The sequence below is a fragment of the Euleptes europaea genome, chromosome 7 (genome assembly GCF_029931775.1).
Source record: "Euleptes europaea isolate rEulEur1 chromosome 7, rEulEur1.hap1, whole genome shotgun sequence".
Classification (NCBI taxonomy): Eukaryota; Metazoa; Chordata; class Lepidosauria; order Squamata; family Sphaerodactylidae; genus Euleptes; species Euleptes europaea.
Window position 1 is genome coordinate 44,268,267 of NC_079318.1, and position 26,226 is coordinate 44,294,492.

Sequence of the window (26,226 nt, forward strand, 5' to 3'; positions counted from 1 at the left end):
TTAAACGTGTAATGGAAACAAAGGGATTAGAGCCAGGACACTTTATGCACCTTCACTTTATTACTGTTGCAAGCACACAACAGAGCTAGTATTCTCCTGCCTTAATGCCTAGGAGACGTGTGTCATCGAACAATGTGGTCTGACAGCGAAATCAACAAAAAACAGTTTCCAGTGCCTTTTAAGGAGCACAGAATCAGGCCTTGCCTTAAACAGCAAAATGGTGTTGATACTGGAATAGGCAGCTCAATTAATTAATGCGCCGAGGAATTAATTTCCAGAGCTCATACAGTCGGCTTAATCTGTGTTAAATGCCTATGCTCGACTGGCTGCTACAAACACAACAGCCACAGAAATAAGTACAAAGATCATCAGCCAGCTTCTGCTCATATTACAGAAAGTTCTGTACTGATACTTGAAGCAAAGAGAATATCCTCTGTGATTTTTCAGGAAACAAGCAAAGCCACTACATAAGCCTAGATAGAAATCCCTGTGGATCTGACTTGAAGAACCTGGTTCAAACCAAGCCTGACCTAAAAGGAAGCCAGCATCTTTTGAAAGATTAGTTTGAATCTAACACAACCAGAAAATCAGCCTAGTGTTTAAGTCTAGGGTAATGTGGAACTGGAGATGGAGTGAAGTGGTGTGGTGTGGGAGGAGGAGAAACTATTTGACCCTTCCTCCTCATCCCATTTTACAGATTCAAATCCGTTTGCTGAATTTGCTTTTCTCCTACTGTGGATAACTTATAGGCACAAGTATATTTTCCTTAAAAAGGTAAAGGTAAAGGTCCCCTGTGAAAGCACCGGGTCATTACTGACCGATGGGGTGATGTCACATCCCAACGTTTACTAGGCAAACTTTGTATACGGGGTGGTTTGCCAGTGCCTTCCCCAGTCATCTTCCCTTTATACCCAGCAAGCTGGGTACTCATTTTACCAACCTCGGAAGGATGGAAGGCTGAGTCAACCTTGCGCCGGATACCTGAAACTGACTTCCGTTGGGATCGAACTCAGATCGTGAGCAGAGCTTTTGACTGCAGTACTGCAGCTTACCACTCTGGAGATAAAAGCAGGTTAAGGAAGGAAAATGGTATGGGGATATGGCTGCCAAGCACACAGTTGCGGGCAGGGGATGCCCTGCCCCAGCTCCCATTTCCCACTGCCATTCAGGAAAAAAAAAACTGTTGGCCTGATGGAAAACTTGGAAGTGACATCAGTCCTTTCTACTGGGGGGGAAGCCAAAGGAGGCTTTCTGCCGAGTGGGTGTGACCGCTCACCTCTGCAGGAGTGTGTGTACTGCTTTTAAAGTTTAAAGTTGAGTCTGTGCGGTGGCTAGCGAGTCTCTCTCCGCTCGGCACCCAGGCCGCACCTCCTCCTTGGTGTTTTTCCCTGTTTTTGCCCCTAGCCTGGGGTTGAGTGCAACGGGGCGGCTTGCGTGAGATCCCTTGCGTCTTGGATTATTTCCCCATTTGGGGCGTGCACCGCGGCGCCGTATTGGTTGGAGAGGTGGGGGGTGCTGGTGAGACCTGCTTGAGTTTGGTGGGGTCGTTTGCATAAGGGGGGAGCATCCCTCCACCATGAGAAGAAGGAGCAGGGCACAAAAAACAAACTCTGGGGGGGGGGTTGCAGTCTATTTTGCTGCTCGCTCAAAAATGTTTTTGCAAAATCTGACTCTCACAATACATTTGCTCGTGTGTTGCTTTGCATTGCAATGGTTAGCACGGGAGGTTTTGCCTTGGATTTGCCGCTCTCTAGATGCATAGGATTGCCTGATCCCATTCATCCCAATAGGGAAAAGGGGGGAACCCCATATTTCACCCCCGATCCCATCTTTACAAAACTTGGGGGTTCTTGCAAGAAGGCTCCTCTGAAGCTACGCTGAAAGTTTGGGAGCTGTACCCCCAAAAATGCGCCCCCTGCAGCCACGGAATGGCTCGAATGTGTGCTGTAACTGGAATAAAAATGCACATTAGGGGGGACCCCTTTCGGGGCCCATATCTCGGGACCCCCTGACCCAATCTTTACAAAACTTGAGGGTTCTTGCAAGAAGCGTCCCCTCAAGCTACCCTGAAAGTTTGAGACCTCTAACCCCAAAAACGCCCCCCTGGAGCCATGGAAAAGCGCCAATGTGCTTTAAGTGGCTTTATTCCTGTGGGCGATTTTTTTGGGGGGGCCACCCCTTCTGGGCCCCATATCTCGGGACCCCCTGACCCAAACTTTACAAAACTTGGGGGCTCTTGCAAGAAGCATCCCCTCAAGCTACCCTGAAAGTTTGGGACCTCTACCCCCAAAAATGCCCCCCGGAGCCGTGGAAAGGCTCGAATACGTTTTTAATGGCTTTATTCGGCCAAATTTTTCTCCGAACTCAGAACTTGGCGCCGAATTCCATGGATCCGAATTGGGGGAGTACGGACTTCGGCTTTCCCGAATTAAAACAGGCCGAATTTTGCCGAATCCGAATTTTACTGAATTTTTTTTCAACAGCCCTACTTTTCCTAGGATGGAAGATGGAGAGGATGTGGAGGATGCCAGTGGCATACACAATGTGATGTCACTTCCGTGGATATCAGGAACTGTCATCACATCACTCTAGGAACTGCCAGAAACTCTATGGTAAAACCACAGATTGCTACAGTGACATGACTTCCCTTTGGGTTTTCCCTGGAAGTGTGGCCACACTGTGTGTGATACTGGCACCCCCTGTGTTCCCCCATCTCTGTCTGAGAAACTATGCCTAAATTGCTCAGTACTGGCCACTGGGCTCAACTGGATAATGGGGAACCTGTAAGGACTTGTGTGGGGCATTCCATTTTGCCACCATTTCCTCTTTCCCTTCCCTGAAAGCCCCCATTATCTCTCTCCTTTTCCTGTTTCCTTCTCACCCACCAGCCAATGTTTATATTCTCTACTGTTTCTGGGTGATTAAGAAATATCATGTACATTTTTGGAGTTGTCGCTTGGCCACATCCTGCTCTTCCCCCAGAACAGGCTTCATCTCAGTCTGAGGCTCAGTGGCAACTATGAAAAGCCAATGGCAGGGGACTCCGGGTGGGGGGGACTCATGCTGGGGCCTGAAAGGCCTCTGTGTGCTTTGTTATCAGCAGGGTTTTCCTTGGCATTGACCCAGCAGAACCCATTGTGGCAAATCTGCATTTCGGCAGACTACCAGGAATCAAAATAACTCCACGTATTCTCAGTACGATAAATATATTTATTTGGGGAGTAGATATTTAGCAGTCTTTGTTGTAATAATTAGGTAAAGCATCTGGGGCACAGAATTTATCTAGTATGACCAGCCCAACCGAGACAGTTCCACCATTTTGAACTTTCTCAGCTCAAGTTTGCCTCTGGCCACTGTCTATGTATCAGCTTCTTTTGCCTTGAAAGCGCTGAGCAGAAAGGCAGTTCCATTCCAGGCACATACAAGCCACACAAGTTTACAGGGTCGTGTGCCAAAGGAAAAAGGCCATTTGTCCAGTGCTCTGGTAAGGTCAGAAAGCATCACACGGATTCACTACAAGACGAAAACTCTGTAGTGGGACTTCTTAACAGAGCATCGCTCTGGTCACACATGAGCTTTTTAGCATTTCAGAAAGCAATGAACCTGCTTATATAGTTAAAAGACTGGAACGGACTCTCAGCAGAGAGGAAGGTTTTGCACGCAGCTCAGAAAAGACCAGCTGTTCTACGCTGGTTCTTTGGCTGGCCGGCTGGCTAGCTGGGTGTGCCAAGCTAGAGGTTTGCCCAAGTCAGGCTGGTCTGACCTAGCACAGATTTGACCTCATGTAGTGTTGGCTGCGAGCCTTCCATGGGCTGTTACAAAGCGAGGCAGGTCAGATTATATAGAGTTTCGCCTGTACTGACAATTCAATGTTTGTTCTTATATTTACTTATCATATTGAGATTATCATATGATGTGTGTCTATATAATTCGACGTTAAGATGGCTGGCGGGGGAGAAGCAAATCGCTACTTCTCCCCCAACCTGCTCCATCATCTTTGCAGTTTTGCTCTGTTGAAGACAGGGCAACAGGAGGGGCAGGTTATGGCTTCCCACCAGCCTGCTGTGTCCTTTCGGCAGCTGCTGCTTCTGCAGCTGAGAACGGGGAATGGAAAGCGGGAATGCTTGGTTCAACTCACCATCTGTTCGCTGGTCACGAACAGGGAGCCGATTGTCCATCAATAAGTTCGCTGTTTGTGAGCAGTTCCAGCCTGTTTGTCAGGCCACTTATTAAGTATTCAGCGCAGAACAACGGGCAGTGTTTCCTGAATGCACCTCCTCACAGAGCCCAGTGGCATTCCTACCTACCCTCTGCCCCTGCCCTCAAAGGCCCGCTGTTGCTGCATGCCCCTCAGCGACGAAATGATATAAATAAAGTGAGCAAATCAGTCACTCAGCCAAAGATTATAAGTATTTATTTACTTCATTTATATCCCACCATTCTCCCCCAGTGGGGAAAAATGGCATATATTGTTTCCCTCTCCTCCTTTTTATCTTCACAACAACCCTGTCAGGTATGTGAGGCTGAGAGTATGTGACTGGCTCAAGGGCACCCAGGGAGCTTCAATGGCAGAGTGTGGATTTGAACCTGGATCTCCCAGATCCTAATCCAACACTCTAACCATTACACCACAGTGACTCTCAAGTAAGCTTTTAAAAAAATTCATACCATTTGATGTTCATATAAATTTGCATTATCAAATGTTATTTCACAGGTGCATATTTTCACATACCTTTATGGGAGACATAGGTCTCCCCTGACATCATTTAATTAGTGGAGTTGACTTTCCATGACACTGGGTAGAACCAACATTGTAATATATGTTCTTAGTTGCCACCTACTGGCCGAGTGCCAGATACTTTTCCCTGAGCAGTCAGAGTAGCCATGCTGCTGGGGAAGCTGTGGTTAGTGCAGGCTTTACTACAAGGCAGATGCCTGCTGAGGTACGTATGACTACAACAAAGGTACGACTACCGAATATGTTAAAGAGCCAGCGTGGCGTAGTGGTTAAGAGCGGCAGACTCTAATCTGGTGAACTGGGTTGGTTTCCCCACTCCTACACAGAAAGCCAGCTAGGTGACCTCGGGCTAGTCGCAGTTCTCTCCAAACTCTCTTGTCCTCACCTGCCTCACAAGGTGTCTATTGTGGGGAAAGGAAAGGGAAGGAGATTGTAAGCCAGTTTCAGGCTCCTTAAGAGGTCGCGAAAATTGGCAGATTAAAAACTTCTTGTCACAAAATTCATGGCATCTCTAAGGGAAAGTAGGGTCAGTGCTAAGCCAACAATACTGACTTTCTCTTGTTAACATATGCGGCAGCCAGCGTTGGCAGCACCAGCAATGGGACCTCAGGCAGGCCTTGATCCTCAGCAACTGCCCTGCCTTGCCAGCTGTTGACACCAGACTTGTTCCTGAGTCAGTCAATCAAAGAAGGGAGGTCCAAGGTTTGCAGCTTGAAGTTTAATGACTGAGGTTACTGCTAATTTATTTACAGATCCCAAGCCACAAGGAAGTACATCAGCTCCTAAAGGGTAAAGTGACATTCTTAGCATACAGGACACATGTGAGTGACCTGTGGCACATCAGGCTTAATGCTTCCATACCAACCATGCACAGTGCACCTGGGGCCTCAACAAAACTACAAGAATATGCAGTTATGTCGAGATTAACACATTTTCTCAGAAATAAATTTGTGGAAAACTACAAACAAAAATGGCAGCCACTGTTTGACAGATACGCATGATTAAACCTTGTATAAATAGAGTGGGAAAATGAACTTGGATTAAGTCAGAATTGGTATGTATGTATTGAATGATGATAAACATAGATATACATGACATAACTCTGTAAATTAATTGAGAGACTGGGGAGGATAACTAATGGGATCTAAGTGTTTGGGCGGGAGATTCAAATATGGTATTTTAACTAACTAGGTACAGGCTAGGAGTAATGTTAAGGTTTCAGCATATGTTTTTTATAATGTGATATCAGGTTTTAATGTGGGGTGAGACAAAAGTAAAGGTTAACTCTGGGTATGGAGGTAACAAATGACATGTTAAAATCCCTGTTTTCCCTCTCTTTTTTCTGTACCTCTTTTATTATGAAAAAATAAAAAGTTTTTAAAAAACAAAAAAACAAAACAAAACTCCTAGTTTTGCAACCTACGAGCAGCGTTATTTATTTACAACATTTCTACCTCACCTTTCAGACATATTTTCTACAGGAGTTTACTGGCTAAAAATCCAACAATAAAACAGTACGGGTGTAATTTGAAAAATGTCAGCTTGAAAACCAGTCTCAAATTAAAATGTTCAAGGATTGACAGCCTGCGAGGCTACAGTGGGAGACTTGGTGGGTCATAAATCTTGGGAGGCCCGATGGTGAAGGGAAGAAGTCAAAACACGTGAGGAAATAACTCCGACATCCTCTGGGGTTGTGCGAAGCCGGCTGTGAGGAGTCCAAGGGCTAAAAATACGCCATGCCAATGACACGCTGCTTTTGGATTTGGTTGCACACAGTTCTTTTTGTGGCAAGCAACGAAGACTCTTTGCAACCTCCAAGAAGCTCTTTGTAAGTTCATCTGCCACTGCAGCTGAACATTAACAGTTCCTCTTTCAACTTAAGTAGGCCTAACATGATAGCCAGAGGACATGGTGAGTACATTTCTCTCTTTAAATGCACTTCTTTAAAAGTAACCTCCACAAAGTGGCATGCCTCTCTTAGAAAACAGTAAACAATGTTTGGTTCTATGCTCCTTAGATTGGATTAGTAAGACACTGCTGGGCTGCGGTCATGCTTTTCATGTGCGGCAGGCAAGCTAAACCAGGCCACAAAGCAGCATCTGCCCTTGGTGTATGGACATGTCCCCTCTGCTCAGAGCAAGAGTGGGCGCAGTACGCAATGAGGCCTAGATCATTCGCTGCCTCAAGAGGAGGTCCCATGGCTGTGAAGTCAGGTACCCAGCAAGCTAGAGGGCAGAAAATGTTGGGCTGGCCTTCTCCTCCCATTTCCTATTATGTCTAGGCTTGCCAACTGGCCAGTGGGGGCCGGCAAAAGCCTGCCAATCCACTGGGCTGCCCGCTGACCCTCAGCTGGTCGACAGGCAAAAGAGGGCCAGGCAAAAGGGGAGGCATGCAATGCGCACTCACCTAACCCACGCAACGCGGACGCTCTAGCAATCTCCACCAAAACTCTATGGTTTATCCGGAAGGGACGTTGGCGGGTTGCGTATGCGTCACATGCCCCCAGCCATGCTCCATAAAGCTCCCGCCGAAGAGCAGAGGAACCTAGCAACCCTAATTATGCCTCGCCCCCTACCACTTAACAAGAGAAGAGATTAGAAGACAGGAGAAAGATGGAGCAGCTTCCTTTTCCCTACCTGCCACCTCTACAACCTTAAGTGGAGCCTTCACACTCTGTTGCCCATTTGTGGAAGGCAGGATTGCATTCTTCTGAATTTTTTAAACAAAGATTATGGCCTCATTTGGATATTGTGTTGAGCTGAGATACTGTTTCCAGGCCTCCACATGCACCTCTTTCCTCCCTCCTCTGCTCGTATGAAGAATCCCAGATTCTAAACCAGGGCTTCATTCAGGCTTAAACCACAGTTTAAGTAGGGGAAAAGTAACTCAAGTTAACCCAGGCATCTGGAATAGTATGTCATGCATGCCCAGAACCAAAAGCCTCTGTGTGAGAAAGGAGTGAGCAGGTAGCCAGCGTGGTGTAGTGGTTAAGAGCAGTGGTTTGGAGCAGTGGACTCTGATCAGGAGAACCGGGTTTGATTCCCCACTCCTCCACATGAGCGGCAGAGGCTAATCTGGTGAATTGGATTTGTTTCCCCACTCCTGCACAGGAAGCCAGCTGGGTGACCTTGGGCTAGTCACAGCTGTCTTAGAGCTCTCTCAGCCCCACCTACCTCACAGGGTGTCTGTTGTGGGGAGGGGAAGGGAAGGTGATTGTAAGCCGGTTTGATTCTTCCTTAAGCAGTAGAGAAAGTCGGCATATAAAAACCAACTTTTCTAGACACACAAGCCCAGCAAAGTTTGGGCAGATGTTGGCTTCCTGTCAGTTGAAAACGATGACCAAATGAAGTCTTCTGCGTTTTTCCATTTTATACATTACCCAGCATTTTGCTGATCCAGAACCGGGTTGCCAACTCTGGGTTGAGAAATTCCTGGATGGTTGGAGGTGGAGCCTGGGGAGGGGAAGGTATAATTCTATAGAGTCCACCCTCCAAAACAGACATTTTTTCCAGAGGAACTGATCGCTATAGGCTGGATATCAGTTCCAGTAGACCTCCACGACCCACCTGAAAGTTGGCAACCCTGATCCAGAATGAAGCTAATAAGAAAGTCCTGAAAAACAACTTGTAAGCTCAAAAAAACTAGTAAATGCCTAGCAGTTCATGCCCTTAGAAATTTCTCACTAGCGCCTAGAAATTGGAAAGATTTATGTAAGACTGGCACCTAAAAATCTGCTGTTATCTTCTAAAAATCTGTTACAGGTATATTACCAAGTCAAATCGTTTTTTCAGTCCTGCTAAGACAGCAATGTATGGGGCCTGAATAGAGTTGCCAACCTTCAGGTGGTGGCTGGAGATCTCCCACTATTACAACAGATCTCCAAGTGATAGAGATGAGTTCACCTGGAGAAAATGGCCGCTTTGGAAGGGGGACTCTATGGCATTATACTCCCCAAACCCCGCCCTCCTCAGGCCCCACCTCCAAAATCTCCAGGTATTTCCCAACCTGGAGTGGGCAACTCTGGGCCTGAATTACAGCATACCAAAATCCAACTGGCTAGCTACACACTTGTCTCAGAGCCAGTCCTATTCAGATGTAAACAGGAACCTGTCTTCTAATATCACCCAGGTTACAGCTCATCCAAGCTACCAAAGGTTCCCTTCTGCCTCCTCGCCGTTCCTGGAAATAACCCATCCTCACTCAGAAAGCAAGGCAGGTGGTCAGACCAGACCGCTAGTAAAACATGATCTGGTTACCCAAGAGCCACGAGGCGACAGACACCAGCTAAATCCGTACGTGACAACCGTACAGTTAGCCTCAAGGAGAAGCCCAGTTTGCAGCCTCTGTCTCCTGCGTATTTCCTCTTTCCAGTGAACACTCACCCACTGGTGATAGCCTCAGCCTAGGCTTTGGGAATTGGATTTGTCAGCTAAATGCTGCCTGAAGAGCCAACTGTGTGCATTCCTAACACGTTAATCTGGGAATTTACTTGTAATTAATCCAGCATATCATTATTTCCTCAATGTAATTAAGTTACTAATTTTGCTGCATTTTGTTTTGTAATTGAGAAGACTGATAAACAGTTAATTGGGCTGCTTTGTAGCCATCCCACCTCATTTCATTCCCTTCCAGTAGTCAGAATAGGCTGCAGAGAGTCAGGGTTCTTTAATTTTCTGCAGCAGGATTTGACCCTCACATAATGAGATCTGAGACCAAGTTTCCATGTCCTAGAACAAGGCAGTATCTCATTCACATGTGAACCTTGACTAGGGTTGCTAGGTCCCTCTTTGCCTCTGGCAGGAGATTTTTGGAGCAGAGCCTGAGGAGGATTGGGTTTGGGGAGGGGAGGGACTTCAATGCCATAGAGTCCAATTGCCAAAGCAGCCATTTTCTCTAGGTGAACTGATCTCTATCGGCTGGAGATCAGTTGTAATAGCAGGAGATCTCCAGCTAGTAACAGGAGGTTGGCAACCCTAGCCTTGACACTCCATCCCCGCATGCATATTTATTTACATCATTTCTGTGGCCAAAAGTGATCACAAACTATTCCGAGAAACAATGAACAAAACTGATGTTGACATAAATGGCCTAAATATGATGTGAGAAAGTCAGGGATTTTTTTACCCCCAGCACTTCCTAGTATAATGTGTGAACAAGCCCTTAGGCAAGTGAGCCACTGAATGTTTTTCAGAGGTACAGAGAAATGTTAGCTCTCTCTGTGTGTACGTGCATCAATGAGAACTGCAGACATGCTAAAAACCACTAATCTCTCTTGCCTTCAGTGTACTTCCATCTCCCACACACACCTAGAATAGTGAGCGTGGGGTGGGGGCATTAATTAAAAGTAAAGTCATGCTTCCACAGTGCTTTGAAATCAGCAGATGAAAACTAACACAGATTACTACTAAAAACTCAGTAGATCAAGCACACAAAACTGCTACAGTGGTCACAGTCCGTCATAAGCTATCCAGCAGGCAGAATTAATTTGGTCTCATGCTAATCGCTTGCCGGCTAGCCGGCTCACCTGATTAGGGGCATGCTCGACACCAGCAGCCAAACACACAATTCCAGTAGACTCATTCCTTGACAAGGGTTCCAAAACAGAGCATAAGAAAGCTTTCTCGGCTGTACAATTCGGATGCAAGCCATCCCTTTGAAAAATATAAGCGGCTACCGCAATATCTGGCCAACAGCATCAGACCGGCTGGGGAATTTGTCCTATATAAACAACTTGCCTAAGCAGATCTTAGTACCCTGAGGGGTAAGTGCAGTAGGCGAGATTTTGCGGCACAGCAGTGTTTTCTTTTATTTAAATATTTATGCCCTGCCATTTTTTGACCCAACTGGCCCTCCAGGCCACTCGCAATGGCAGAAAAATAATACAATCACATGCGTGCGCACCATACAGGATCTGATAAAATTGTGTGAGAATACTGCTTAAAATAACACACTCAGCAATCAGTCTTGTAGGCAGCGCTTGCTTGGGAGGAATATAAGAAGCAGCGGCGGGAGAATATGGGAAGAAACTTGCTGACTGGATGTCTGGAATGGAGGGGGGGGTAAAGAACAGGTGAGTGAAACTGAAAATAAAGTGAGGCTAAGGAAATATTGAAGATGACAGATTAGGTAATTTGAGGAGAGACAGAAGCAGAGATTAAGGAAAGTCTCAGAGCCAAGAAGAAGATTAGATTGAGTGGAGAAGAGGTGAACCCAGGTTAAAAAAGCAAACAAGCAGCCTTTTCTAATCTTCAGCTCCACCTCACCAGAATCCTAAAACCGAAATCATATAAATAATCAAATAAGAACTAGCCGTGTTGTAGTGATTCCAAGAGTGCTGCTATCTATTCTTCATTTATCAGTGTTAGTACAAGGTGGAATAACATGAGTTGTACTGTTAATAATAATAATAAAAGCTTTTTGCTTGCAAAAGAACCAAGCTGGCTGATATTATGGAATTGAAAAGTTTGGAGCAGAACAACATTAAATAAATAGAGATTGCTCACTGATGCCGCAGCTTTTGCTCCAAAACCAGATAAAATTGCTTGCATCCCTCAAAATATTTCTGATGGCAGAATCCTAACCCTTAAACATTAACATGTCTGCAGTAGGGTTGCCAGCCTCCAGGTGGTGGCTGGAGATCTCCTGCTATTACAATCTTACAATCTTGTAAAGTAGGCAAGTATTATTAAACCCCGCTTTACTAGAACAGTTTCCATCTAGACATTAGGAAGAATTTTCTAACAGTTAGAGCGGTTCTTCAGTGGAACAGGCTTCCTCAGGAGGTGGTAAGTGCTCCTTCCCTGGAGGTTTTTAAGCAGAGACTAGTTGGCCTCTGTCAGCAATGCTGATTCTATGAACATAGAGCAAGGGCATCTTGGCCAACTTCTGGGCATGGAGTAGGGTCACTGGGAGTGTGTGGGGGAGGTAGTTGTGAAATTCATGCATTGTGCAGGGGGTTGGACTAGATGACCCTGGTGGTCCCTTCCAACTCTATGATTCTATGAACTGATCTCCAGCCGATAGAGATCAGTTCCCCTGGAGAAAATGGCTGCTTTGGCAATTGGACTCTATGGCATTGAAGTCCCTCCCCTCTCTAAACCCCGCCCTCCTCAGGCTCCACCCCCCAAAACCCCCGGTATTTCTCAGCCCAGAGCTGGCAACCCTAGACTGCAGCCACACTGAACTGGGAGAGGCCTTAGATATCCTGATTCGGTTCACCCACTCTGAGACCCAATTCCTATTTGCAAGCAAGTGGAAACACACCTGTATGGAGGCTCCTCCCAAGAGCCCATGATACTCCTCATGAACATCTCCCCCGCCCTTCTTTAACATCTTTATTCAGTCTGATGACTAAATGGGGGGATTTATTGCTCATAGACCCTGCAAAGTGGATATACCACTGAGGAGCACCATCTTGTGCACTTATGCACTTATTTATTCCTGATTTTATTAATTGCTGATATTTATGGGGCTGGATTTTATTATTATATGAATTGTTTTAATGCATTTTATGTAAATTTTAGTATGTTTTGATTTTGTTGTAAGCCACTCTGAGCCTGGCTTTGCGGGGGAGAGCGGGATATAAGAATGATAATAAAGAAAGGAACTTCAGCAATTTCAACCATACCAATGAACAGTGTGAAAAACCCAGAGTTGTGTTGGCATAGGAGCAAGCGAAATCATATTAAGATTCAGAAGTAGGGTGTTCAGGCTATTGTGTGCATAGGATGGATTCATCCACTGGTAATTCTCTACCAGAGACCATACTTGGGGGCTGTGCTCCTGAGTTTTCTTTTAATGGGGCTAAAGTAGATATTCCTAGTATTTCACAGCCAAGTTCTTGGAGAGGGAGGAATGTTTCAACAGTATGAAATGGTATGGGAGTTCCTCCTCCACAAACCAATGACTGATTATGAATCGTAAGCCAAGAACGCCCTACCACCAAATGCAAATCACACCTCAACCATAAACCCACTTGGGATCATAGGGAAACAACTATTCGCTCAGCCTTCGGTTCCTGCCCAATAGCACGATGGGGTTTAATAATACTTGCCTACTTTACAAGATTGTAAGAATTCCTTACAGTCTATGTGTAGTGCTGTGAAAATTTTAAATTTGCTACATAAATGCTAAGTATTGTTATTACTAAATTGGAGGAATTTCCAGCGGCAGCCAAGAAGGTATTTATGCTTGGGGAAGGCAAGCTGTCCTTACTAATATAGTATAATTAGCTCAGCCAAGAAACTGCCTGAAGGACTAGGGTAGAATTTCACAGTTCTTAAAGCAAGAGAGAGCTAGCCAACCTTTCAACCAGTGATGTATAAAATGAAAGAGGCCATTTTAAGACACAAAACTATCACAGAACTTCAGAAATGTTAAAATGATTACTTAGTAGTCTGTTAAGCAATTAATACTCACTTTATGGAACCTGCAGACACTGATTTGGTTCATGCATGCTTGGATATCACATAGCCTACTTTGTCTACCCTGCTCTGACTAGCAATTGCTTACCAAAGGTTACCCAGCCCTCCAATCAGATGTTTTTTGGTTGAACCCTTCTATATGCAAAGTATTTTCTCTACCTCCGAGCTGTGGCCCTTATCCACATGATGAAGCAACAAAGTTAGGGTTGCCAACCTCCAGGTACTGATTAATACAACACAAATAAGTGAAACATCAAGGTGTATATATATGTGGAAAAAGACAAACAAATATACAATTATATACAAAAATACTTCAATAGTCCACAACGGTACACATAAATATGTTTCAATAGTCCACAAAGGTACACTGATCCAAGAAGATTCTAATAGCTGGTCACATGAACTCAGCAGATGTGTAGAAAACTGTTACAAAAAGGAAGACGATCGTTTCATTCTTCATCAGTTCCATTCAATTCATGTAATTCAATATGCACACAATAAGTTCAAGGAATTCATTTCTTCCCATTCGGGATAGATCCTTCAACTATATGCATTAGCAATTGCAGTAGTCAATATGACTTAAAATATATAAAGGATATAGTTAGAATGAACAGAAGTCATTGCAAAAGTAACCGTTATTTAGTTTTTGTATCACCCGCACAATTTTATCCTCACAATAGCCCTGTGAAGTGGGTTAGGCTTACAGAGAGTGACTGGCCCAGAATGCTTGATGACAGGGAGTGGGATCAGAACCCATATCTCCCCCCAATCCTTGTTGAGTTGCCAGCTCCAGGTTGGGAAATACTTGGAGATTTGGGAGGTGGAGCCTCAGGAGGGTGGGGTTTGGAGAGGGGAGGGACTTCAATGCCATATAAAAACCAAAGTCTTCTTCATCATCATCATCATCTCCTCACAGCACTTCACTCAATACTTTCCACCCATTCAGGTGTCAGCCATCAAGTGTAGAGAAACCAGGTGATCTATCTGAATGTGCAAACCAGCCTTTGGTGACTTGGGATACTCAATGTTTCAGCTGGTTCAGCTGAAAAACCTGGCGTGTGCAAAGTGACATCTGGCACTATGAAAGTTCTTTCTGGGGTGTTAGATCTGTGATTGCTAATTTACACATGCCAGTCACCACTTGCAGCAGACAAGATGAACAAGCATGTGTGAAGTAGGCCATAGCAACTTCTGCTGCTACTCCTTGAAATGACGGGGTAAGAGTAAAAAAAAATAAAAGAGTTCTACTGGCCATGACTGTTCTTCCAAAGGACCCAGACAAGCCAAGAAGATTCAAGACCGGAAAAATCCTATAACCAGGCTGAGCCTCTGGGCCGACAATCCCTGCTGCCTCAGGGGGGCAGTCAAGGCCATCGTAACAGATCTGTCTTGAGTACAGATAAGTGCCAGAGCCCTGGGATTTATCACTTATACAGGTTTCCTTTGCAGAGCCTCTGTTTGATTAATCATATTTGATCAGAGTTTTATTCATTATAAATCAGTTAATCTGGCTATATAATTGGTATTCTGTTTTTGCCCAGGATCTCACCCCAAGGTGTCAACACAAGAGTACCACCATGCAGCTGGAGTTGTGGTATTTGGACCACAAAGTACTCACTTTTGAACACAACGATTTTCACATGTACTCAGAAAGCACAATAAGCAATGGAACCAAGAAGCAGCCTTCGTATGAACACTTAATTATAAAATGGAAACACTCCTCCTCATTGATTTTACCCACCAATGAGTTTCTAAACTCCTAGATTCTTCTAGAACCTATAAACCCTAGCCTGTTCAGAAAAAAAATGTTACCCAGTTCCCTGTTTACAAACCTACCTACCTGCCCCATATGTTAACTCCAGTAGTTATTCTCATTGCAGATCGCTGTGTTGCCTAATCTTTCCTTGTGTGGTGCAAATTTATTAACTGTGGCGTGGCTACTTTTTAAAAATTCAGACTGGGATCCCAAAAGAACCATTTACTGAAGTGACATAATAGTCTCTACCACCAGGATGAGCACATAATTCATATTAATTGTCAAGAGTTTCCAAAAAGCAAAGAATCAAATACATTTTTAAGGGCCAGAAAGCTCAAGGGAATGGAATTGTTTTGTTGGAAAATTCAGACTAAATGAAAAAAGAAGCTGTTTTAAGCAGGCCGGTTGATGGAGCTGACAGTATCATGGCCTCTGCATCTTAGAGTTTTAGGACCTGATCGTGCATCCATTGGAGGATGGGCTTGTTGATTTGACTGAGCGCTGAACCAGTTCTGTAATGAGTTCAGCAGGAAGAAGGAGATCAGGGGGAAACTAAATCTCTAACTGTTCAGTGGATGTTCTAAGGGAACTGTAAAATGAAGAATCAATTCCAAAGCAAGCGTTAAAGGGGAAGAAAAAGGTTCATCTGAAGGAGAATACAGTATATCATGCCCAACAAGCGAGTTTTATTTTACAGTTGCAAAGAGAGCATTTCTAACACATGCCTCTTTACACAGAGGGGTTGCAATGGCGATGAAGGTGATTTCGTTCTAAACCGCTGTTGTCAGTGTCTCCTTCTCGAAAAATATGACTGAAATTGCATCCACTATTTTTTTACAGTTCTAAAACAATTCCATCTTTGCATTTGCCTAACCAAACAGTAGAAACAGTGGCTTGTACCCCATAAAATATCCGCAGATTTTTAAAATCAATTAAGCCCTTTATTAAACCCTATGTTATGTTTTCAAGGGTGAGGAAGGAAATGCAAACATTTTGGATTAAATTTTCAGACTTCACAAAACCATATGAATTTCATGTCACAGATATAAATGTAGCAGATAGGATGCTGAAACTAGACTACAGAATGTAAAAAGAAGTCCTATTCAGGACTCTTCTCTAAAGCCAGCAGTCAACCAAGAGAAATCTTGGTGGAGACTTAGAGCTCTGATCAGCATATTTTAATGGAACATTTCTAGCTTTATACCAGAGCACCACAAATCAAAATTTGATCCCATTCATTATATTCTGGACATTGAACACAGAAAGCTGCCTTATACAGGGTCAGGCAGCCATTGCTCTATCAAGGTCACTACTATGTACACTGATCGGCAGCAGTCTTTCGGGGTCTCAGGCAAACATCTTCTATTTGATGTTTCCTTTCACTGGAAACTCCAGGTATTGAGCTGGAAAACTTCTACACGCAACATAGGTGTTCTACCAGAGCCATTGTGGATTCTAAGCAAGCAGTATATATTGGGTTTTTTAACTATAATATAGGTGAACCCACACCCACTTTGCCATTCCTGGGATCATGCGAGGGTGAGAAGAAACAGCTCTACGGAAAATGCCCTCCACAAAGAAATTTTGTATTTAACTGTCATGTGTATTATATTTTGATGGATGGGTGCACTTTTTTTGTTGAAAAGTGAGATTGAAATAAAATATTAATATTGGGGGGAATAAAACATTATGACAGGTAAAACAAATCACTAAACTATGGGGGTGTTGTCTACTCTGTCTCGGGTAAGACTGAATCTATACATTGCTGGAAAAAGCACTTTCATAATCATCCACTTCCAGAATTTTCCTTCACACAGGAAAATCCATGGGTTGTACAGGAAGAAAAACAAAAAGAAGAATCAGCTTTTATATGCCGATTTTCTCTACCCTTTAAGGAGAATCAAACCGGCTTACAATCGCCTTCCCTTCCCCTTCCCACAGCAGACACCCTGTGAGGTAGGTGGGGCTGAAAGAGTTCTAAGAGAACTGTAACTAGCCCTAGGTCACCGATCCGGCTTCATATGCAGGAGTGGGGAAACCTACCCGGTTCCCCAGATTAAGAGTCAGCTGCTCATATGGAGGAGTGGGGAATCAAACCCAGTTCTCCAGATTAGAGTCCCCTGTTCTTAACCACTACACCACACACCATAATTTCAATGATGTGGGGGTGCTGCCTAGGACAGGACTGTTTTTTAACTATTCGCAGAAATAATAAAAAAATTTACAGGAGTACTATCTGAAGCACTTTTCTGAGGGTCCACCTATATCCTCCTTCCCCATTTCACAGCGGTTCTCACAACATACATCTCATGGTGCAGAACTGAGCCATGAAAGTGATCCAACTAAGACTTGGGTCAGTTTCCAAAACACATTTTTCAGTGGTGCCAGACTCATGACTACGCACACTCAGACTTTGCACTATAGTGGGAAAACAGTCCTGCTGCTCCCCATTTCAGTCTCAGGCTGAGGGCTGAAACGTTCTGCCCTCCCTTTTCTCCACTGTTTAATTGCACCTGACCCTTCCAACTATATCCTTAATTTAACCCTACCTCTGAGCCACTTCACAGAGCAGCCATTTTTGTGTAGGAAACTGCACGACCTCTGACTGTGAAGTCATACATGCATGTAAATTTTTATGGGTGTATGCAGTGTACACGTGCTGGGAAACAGCATACCACAGCTATGCTGGGAAGGGGACAGCAAGGGCAGATGTGAAAGATGCCAGAGCTCTCTTACCTGTACAAGAAATCATTTCAGTAGGCATAGCCTGTCGTACAAAGAGAAAAGGCTGCAACTGCTAAAATCCCCTCTTCCACGTAACTGTAAAAGGCACAGGAGCCCTGCCCTTTCTTGCATCTCTGGCCCAGCTATTACATACAGAAAGGCCAGAGTGCTGGACTTCTAACACAGAGTGACCCTGGGTCAGCTACTCTCTCTGCCTCAGAGAGTCCTTTTAAGGGGAAGAAACCCCATGTATTCCTCAGTGATAAATGGAGGAGGACGAGGAGGAGGAAAAGAGTTGGGTTTTATACCCCACTTTTCTCTACCATGAGTGCCCAGGTAAAATGTAGACGACTGGGGAAGGCACTGGCAAACCACCTTGTAAACAAAGTCTGCCTAGTAAACGTCGGGATGTGACATCACCCCGTGGGTCAGTAAATGACCCAGTGCTTGCACACCTTTACCTTTTACCTTTTTTCTCTACCATAAGGAGTCTCAAAGTGGTTTACAATCACCTTCCCTTCTCCCCTCACACACACACAACTGGCTCCTTGTGAGATAGGTGGGGCTGAGAGAGTTCTGAGAGAACTGACTGGCCCAAGGTCACTCAGCCGGCTTCATGTGGAGGAGTGGGGAAACCCAGTTCTCCAGATTAGAGTCCCCCACTCTTAACCACTACACCACGCTGGCTCTCAGAAGTTGTTTGCCGCCCTGTTGGTCCAAAAGTAAAAGCCAAGAAGTCAAAAACACAATGCATGTAACACTTTATAACAAGACCAACACAATGAGACACAACCGTGTGCAAGCTTTTGAGTTCATCAGAACTCTTTGTCAGGCCAGACATTGCAAAATAAAAAAGAGCAAAAAAGCAGATTCATCATGCCAGTATGTCTTGGATCTTCAGTGAGGCAAACAAGAATCAGGCTTCCAGTTGCTGCATGCCAGGACCCATGAAAGCAAAAGATAATAAATTAAACTTTATAATAACAAGTCCATCCAGTATCCCTAATTTCTCTCTTTACCCAACTCCAAGAGGCTATATGGCAGTAGGGGTCACACCTTCTCTCCCTGCATGAAACATCAGCATGAAAATTATATTTGAACTTGCTGACATACATTTCATAACATAATTTAGCACAAGGGTCCTCGCATTAGGCCCTTTTTTTGAAAACGCTACCTGTGTGTATTTCATGGCAGCTTGCCAGCACACATCTGTCTCCGCATTTGTAATTTTGACAAATAACAATTACCGAAATGCCCAGCACTAGGATGGAAATCTTGAACATTGCAGGGACCCCCACCCCCGGGTAATGCACTGCATTATCGTATGATGCGCACACTGAGACACATTCACACCTCTGCAAGATTCCTGCCAGTGATGTCAGCTGCATAATTCTATCCCAGGTTCTGTTGCCTGACCTCACTAGAGCATGACAGGATGTTAAAAACTGCAGATCCTATTACGGCAACTTTTGTTCAGACCAAGAAATTCACAGGAGTGCTCCTGTGACTTTAAATTGTAACACAAGAAGCACCCCAAGTATGTCATGTTCATTCTAACTAGAAGGATGCAAGAAGAGGCAATGGAAAGTAAGTTTGTCATGGCTGGCATTAGAAGAAAGGAGGGATCACAGCACCAGAGGGTATCGGCTCCGATTCAGATGCCTATCCTTATTCCCCCAAGCTCATACTTTTTAAATAACATGCATATCATCAAACACGTTTTTTCAGGGCTTTGGCACATGCCAAAAAACAAACTTCAGGCGGCAACGCTGCAAACAATCTGAAGACTTGTCAGCAGCTACTTTTTGCAAAAAGCCTCCTGCTTTTCATACTAAATGGACCAACAATTTACAAGCCTGGATGAGTGAATGGCTCACACATGCACCCATCGGACTGGCCATCACACTGAGAAGCTGATTCTGTTCCCCTTGGACTCAGCTGAGTGAGTGGGCTATAAAGTTCAACTGCATTGAAGGCACATGCTCAAACCCATTTAAAAAAAATCCACTGCTGACACGCATAGGACATGTCAGAAGAATCCCAGAAAGTACCACCCGTCATAGAAATACAGACAAGCTTTTGCAAAAAGTCCATCCACTAGTAAAAATTCATGGGCTGAGGCTCAGTGGCAGAATATCTGCTTTGCCTGCAGAAGATCCCAATCCAATTCCTGGCATTTCCAATTAAAAGGCAGGTAAGTAATGGGGAAGACCTCTGCCTGAGGCTCTGGAGAGCCACCAGCAGTTGCAGAGTCAACACTACTGACTTTGACGGACCAGTGGCTCAATGACAAGGCAGCTTGACGTGTGTGTTCCTGACACGCCAGATTATGCCAAACGGAAAGGAAGCAGGAATACCTTTAGTACAGTCTGTGTCAAACCTAAGCTTAAGCCATGATGGCCTCATTTAGGAGTAATGCCATTAAATGGGTTTACCCTAGAAAAAGGCTGAAAGAGATGCACAGGAGATAGGGAGTGCATGTCTTTCGCCAGCCCGAGCGGTGTTGTGTTTATGAGACTGAAGCATTGGGAAGACAATAAGGGTGTTCTTGCATATGAAGTGAAAAGTGTCTCTTGATCCTGCTTGGCATTACGTCTGTGCATGTGTGAATGCTGTTTATGGTGCCAAAAACAGAAGCGAGGCTTTTAATACCGAACACATCATTTGTGGTGTGTCACTTGCGAACTTCTCCCCCCCCCCTTGTAAAACAGGAAATGGAAGAGCCACAATCTGGAATCAAAGGTATGTTCTCACTAGTCAGAGTGTTACATTCAAATTTCAGACCTGTAACAGACTCTAGAAGTGATCTCATTTCAAACTTAAAAAAAAAGGCTTTAGCAACACTAGCGAGAACAAGCCTAAAGTTGAGAGGAAGGAACACGCAATCTCCACATACACTTCAAACAAGCGCTCCACTTCAAGGGGAGAGAACGCCCGCTTCTTGGATGAGGTTCCTGGCTGCCTCCCATCCCAAACACTCTTTATCGTCGCTTGCGCCTTGCCAGAAGCATAGCTTGGGGTCCAATTTTGCAAGGGCGTGTGTCTATTCGCCTGCCAGTTCCCTTCCCTCAGCCTGAAGCTACCCAGAAAGCCTGCATGACAATCTGCCAGACCATCCTAGGAATAAGGCGGCATTTCCACTTGGAAACCCACACACAGGCACAGAGAGAAGCCTATAATTCACCGCAGGCACATATAGATATGACACACACCTGAAGCTATGCCTAGTTTGCCAAGCCGCTTAAGTGAAATGTGTGTGCATATATATATATATATTTCTAACAGTTAGAGCGAATCCTCAGTGGAACAGGCTTCCTCAGGAGGTGGTGAGCTCTCCTTCCCTGGAGGTTTTTAAGAAGAGTCTAGATGGCCACCTGTCAGCAATGCTGATTTTATTACCTTAGGCAGATCATGAGCGGGAGGGCACCTTGGCCATCTTCTGGGCATGAACTATGGATCACTGGGGGTGTGGGGGGGGGAGGTAGTTTGGAATTTCCTGCATTGTGCAGGGGGTTGGACTAGATGACCCTGGTGGTCCCTTCCAACTATGATATCTATCCATCTATCTATCTATCTATCTATCCATCCATCTATCCATCTATCCATCCATCCATCCATCCATCTATCCATCTATCCATCTATCCATCTATCCATCTATCTATATCAGCACCCTTCTGGAGGCAGGCACATATAGATATGACACACACACCCCGACCTCTCAGAAAACATCGTCTAGAGCTCCTATTCGTCAGATTCAACCCCAAATTTATCTGTTAGTATGGCTAGATTTGCCTGGCGGGCGACAAAAATAAGCCAAAATGCACTTAAGGCTCCGGAATAACCAATCCGTGATTAGAATCTCTACTGTTTTACGCATCTGGGTGGAGGATGTCATCCCTTGAGACCAGTTTGTAATCTCCACTACATTCTGACCTTTTGCATTCTCAGCCCCCAACTATTTATGCATGTATTCCATTTCAGTTGTTTAGGACCTTTGACGGTCTCCGCCTGCAAAGAAAGTCGGTTCCGTTCGAGGATCCGACCCCCGCCTGAAGCCACGCCTAGTGGGCCAAGCCGCGTGCGACCCGTTCCTGGGGCGCGGGGCGAGCGCGCCGCTGTCCCCGCCGCTCCCTCGCCTCCAGACGGGCGCGGAGCTCCGCGCCCGTCTGGAGGCGAGGGAGCGGCGGGGACAGCGGCGCGCTCGCCCCGCGCCCCAGGAACGGGTCGCCGGCGGCCGCTGTTGCAAGCCCCGGCTCCCCCACGGCGCTTGGACGCCGGGCTGGCAGACAGCCCCCTTCCTCCCGGCCGGCAAGGCGGCCGAGGAGGCGCGGCGAAGAAGTTGGGAGCCCCCGAGCCAGGAGTTGCCGCCGCTCGGCACAGCCGGCCGCCCCTTCGCGTCGCGCCAGCCCGCAGCCGCGTTCAGGCCGGTTACGCCCGGGAGGGCTCGCCTCGCCTTTGCCGCTCTCCAGAGGCCCCTTTTCCCCACCCAGAATCGGAAACCTCTGCAGGGGGGTGGGGGGGTTTCTGGTGGAGTTCGGAGAATTCGGACGGGGGAAGGCGCCTCTGGAGAGCGGCAGGTCCAAGGCAAAAAAAAACCAGGCATGAATGGCCAAAACTCAACCAGAAGCCCCCGTGCAGAGTTTGGAGGATTCAGATGGGGCCAATGTGCGTCTAGAGAGCGGCAGGTCCAAGGCGGAAACCCCCCCCCCCCGGCATAAGTGGCCAAAACTCAACCAGAAGCCCCCATGCAGAGTTTGGAGGATTCAGATGGGGCCAATGTGCCTCTAGAGAGCTGCAGGTCCAAGGCGAGACCCCCCCCCCCCGGCATAAGTGGCCCAAGCTCAACCCAGGCAGAGTTTGGAGCATTGCGATGGGGCCGCTGCGAGGCCAAACCTCCCGTGCCGAAACGGCCAGATCGAGCGAGAAGCGCCGCTTACCTGGGCGGGGTGCCCTTCGGGTCGGGCCGCTTGCAACTTCCTCCTGGTCCCGAAGAAGAGGAGGAGAGCCGCGATCCACAGCACCCCCAAGGCGGACAACGCCAGGCGCCGGCTCAGCCGCCGCATCTGGGCTGGGGGGCGGCGGCGGCTCGCCTCCCGCTTCGGGGCCCCCAAAGCAGCCGCGGAGCTGCCGGGCGGCCCTTCCCGCCGGCCCCCAGCCCACCAGAGCGCGTCCCAGCCAGCTCCCGCCAGGGGCGCCCGGTCCAGCGCCCCAGCCAGCTCCCGCCAGCCCTGGACAGGGGAGGGGAGGGGAGGGGGCGGGGCGGGTGGGCGTGGAGGGGGCGCGGGGAGTCCCGGGCCGAGGGGCGGCAGCGGGCAGGGAGGGAGAGCGGGATCCCCCCGCCCGGATAAGGAGGGGAGGAGCGGCGGGCGGGCGGGCGGGCGGCGCTCTCGCCAAGGGGGCTCCTCGGCGGCAGGACCCGCGCGGAAGGCGGCGGCGGCGGCTGGCCCCGATCCCCGGCCGGGCGCTCCTCCCCTCCCAGCCGCCGCCGAGCTTCCCCTCCCCTCCCGCCCGGAGGGAAGAAAAGGGGAGGGAGGGAGGGAGGGACGCGGCTGAGCCCGCCGCCGGGAAGGGCTGTCGGGCGAGCCGCTTCCTGCCCCCCGGCCGGCCGGGAGCGGAGGGGGGCTCCGGCGGGAGGCCAAGCGGGGCTTCGGTCGCCGCTCCGGACGCGGAGTCCCCGGCCGGGCCAGGCGCAGCAACTTGCCCGCCTCGGGTCGCCTGCGAGGGGGGAGGAAGAGCGATCTGCGCCGGAGGCAAAGGCCGGGCCTGCCGCTAGTCCGGGGCGCGTTGAGCCCCCGAGGTGGTTGGGGGCTCCGGCCCGCAGGGAGCGCAGGGGACCCTTCCGCACGGCAGGTTTTCGCCTTGGAGCTGCCGCTCTCTGGACGCGCGTTTCCCCCGTCCGAATGGTCCGCCCTCTGCCTGGCGGCAAAGCCAAGGCATCCGTGGCTTGACTTGGGAGGAAGGCCTCTTGAACTCAGCCGGACTTCCGAAGAAACCCTCCCCTTGCCGTTTCTGCCGTTCCCGCGCAGTTTGGAGGGGGGTTAGAATGTAGTCCCACGGAAAAACCCACTCTCTGGCCAGGCCGAGAGTTTTGGCGCCGGAGCCCACCCCCAGGGGGCAGGGGCTGGGGTCACTTTTTGGACATTGGCTCTGCCCATGTCACCCTTCCTCCTTGGCTCAACTTCTGATATGACAATGACGCACTGTTTTTTTACAAGTATAATAGTATTGTTTGCAAGAGATGGCATGTTAATGAATTGTGTATTATTTCTCAAATTTTCTCCTCTCCCTTTCTTATCTGTGATAGATAGATAGATAGATAGATAGATAGATAGATAGATAGATAGATAGATAGATAGATAGATAGATAGATAGAGCAAAGGATCACTTCTGCCTAATTTGGTGCCCCTTAAATAAAGCTTGGCACCCCCAGGCAACTCCCTAGTTCACCTATATGATCCGGCAGACCCTGCCCAACCCCCAGTCTACTCTGTAATTTATCCCACACTGCCATGAGGCACCTGTGCATTAGCAGCATACCATGCAAATGCCCTCCCATCTACATGGATCTGGAGAAGTGTATTGTGTGAACTGGCAGTTCCCAAGGTTAGGTAGCAGTTTGGGGAGGTGCTGCAAACAGAAATTGCAGTGGGATGGCTGGGGAGTGTAACCGTCAAGAACAGGTTCACCCAGCCCATTATATCCTGTGGAGGTTGTTTTATACATGTGACCTAGCCGGGTCAATTATGCAACCCTCCCCCCCCCCATCCTGTGTCTTTTCAAAATTCAGTCCTAAAGTTCGCATAGGATCATAGGCCTGGTGTCATAAGCCTGTTACCTGTTGTTATTTGTAACTGTTTGTTTTGTGGCAAAGAAACCCATAAAACTGTTACCAGCCCACAGAAATGTTTACTTTCCCACCTGCCCACACATACAAGTGTAAGTTATTTGTGGCACATCAACAGCCTGGAAAAAAAAATATCTCTTCCAATTTACAACAACTTTCCCCTGCCTATTTGCCTAGCGGCAATTCTGACTTTACAGTGCTAAACGTAAATATCTGTAGAAGGCAATAGATATTATCCTCCCTGTTGTTGTTTTTAAAACCCAGATTTTATCACAAAGCCGAATAGGATGAAAGAATATTATAGTGATATCACATAATCACTTTGGGGACAATTGATGATGGGATTCTTCTGTCTGCTTGTCATTTCATGGGTCAAGAGTGTTTTCTCACACAACACAAGAAGAAGAAGAAGAGTTGGTTTTTATATGCCAACTTTCTCTACCACTTAAGGAAGAACCAAACCTGCTTACAATCACCCTCCCCTCCCCACAGCAGACACCCTGTGAGGTAGGTGGGGGTGAGAGAGCTCTAAGAGAGCTGTGGCTGGCCCAAGGTCACCCAGCTAGCTTCATGTGTAAGAATGGGGGAACCAACACAGTTCACCAGATTAGCCTCCGCCACTCATGTGGAAAAGTGTGGAATCAAACCCAGTTCTCCAGATTTGAGTCCACCACTCCAAACCACCGCTCTTAACCACTACATCATGCTGGCTGTAGCATGATGAGGGGGAAAATTCTTCTTTCTCAGTAGCAAAGCACCACAGTGCTTGCTGGTACCTGAGGGTTCCTTCCTCCCCTCAGCTTCCTCAGTTGCCCTGGAGGCTCCTTTGACATTGCCCACATGAAATGCCCATGAAATTCCAGATCATCATAGGCATCATCCATGGAAGGTCATGCTACAAGTAATGCTGAAATTCTGTGAGTGGAACTCTTGACATGCTTTGCCGGGGGGGGGGGGGCGTGTACTGGGAATGCAGACTATTTTCCCAGTTAGCTAACACCACTTTCCTCATGATTGCCCATATTGAGGGAATCCCAAGTCTGCTTTTGAGGGTCAAAAACCACACTGAAAATTCTAAACCTGGGACTCCACAGAATCATAGAGTTGGACGGGACCACCAGGGTCATCTATAATTCTATGATCTAGTCCAACCCCCTGCACAATGCAGGAAATTCACAACTACCTCCTATACACACACCTCCAGTGACCCCTACTCCATGCCCAGAAGATGGCCAAGATGCCATCCCTCTCATGATCTGCCTAAGGTAATAGAATCAGCATTGCTGACAGATGGCCATCTAGCCTCTGCTTAAAAATCTCCAGGGAAGGAGAGCTTACCATCTCCCGAGGAAGCCTGTTCCTCTGAGGAACTGCTCTCACTGTTAGAAAATTCTTCCTAATGTCTAGACGGAAATTCTTTTGATTTAATTTCAACCCATTGGTTCTGGTCCGATCTTCTGGGGCAACAGAAAACAACTCAGCACCATCCTCTATATGACAGCCCCTCAAGTACTTGAAGATGGTTATCATATCCCCTCTCAGTCTTCTCCTCTTCAGGCTAAACATACCCCAGCTCCTTCAACCTTTCCTCATAGGATTTGGTCTCCAGACCCCTCACCAACAAAAAGAAGCTTGTTGCCCAACCCAGCAACCACAATTCTAGGAACAGAATATTACCAAGTGGTCAACCATGAGGAATTGCAGGGGATGGAAAGAAACCATTCTGAAATCCCTCCAATCC

At 47.0% G+C, this 26,226-nt stretch overlaps 1 protein-coding gene across 1 annotated transcript in view; it reads right to left on the bottom strand.

Moving 5' to 3' along the window:
* The window catches only part of GALNT14 (polypeptide N-acetylgalactosaminyltransferase 14), a 275,068-nt gene extending 252,364 nt beyond the window's left edge, over positions 1-22,704 (bottom strand). The window contains exon 1 of the mRNA XM_056852619.1: positions 22,579-22,704. Coding sequence (XP_056708597.1) covers positions 22,579-22,704 — 126 coding nt within the window. The remainder of the gene's footprint in view (positions 1-22,578) is intronic.
* Between the last annotated feature and the right edge of the window lie 3,522 nt (positions 22,705-26,226).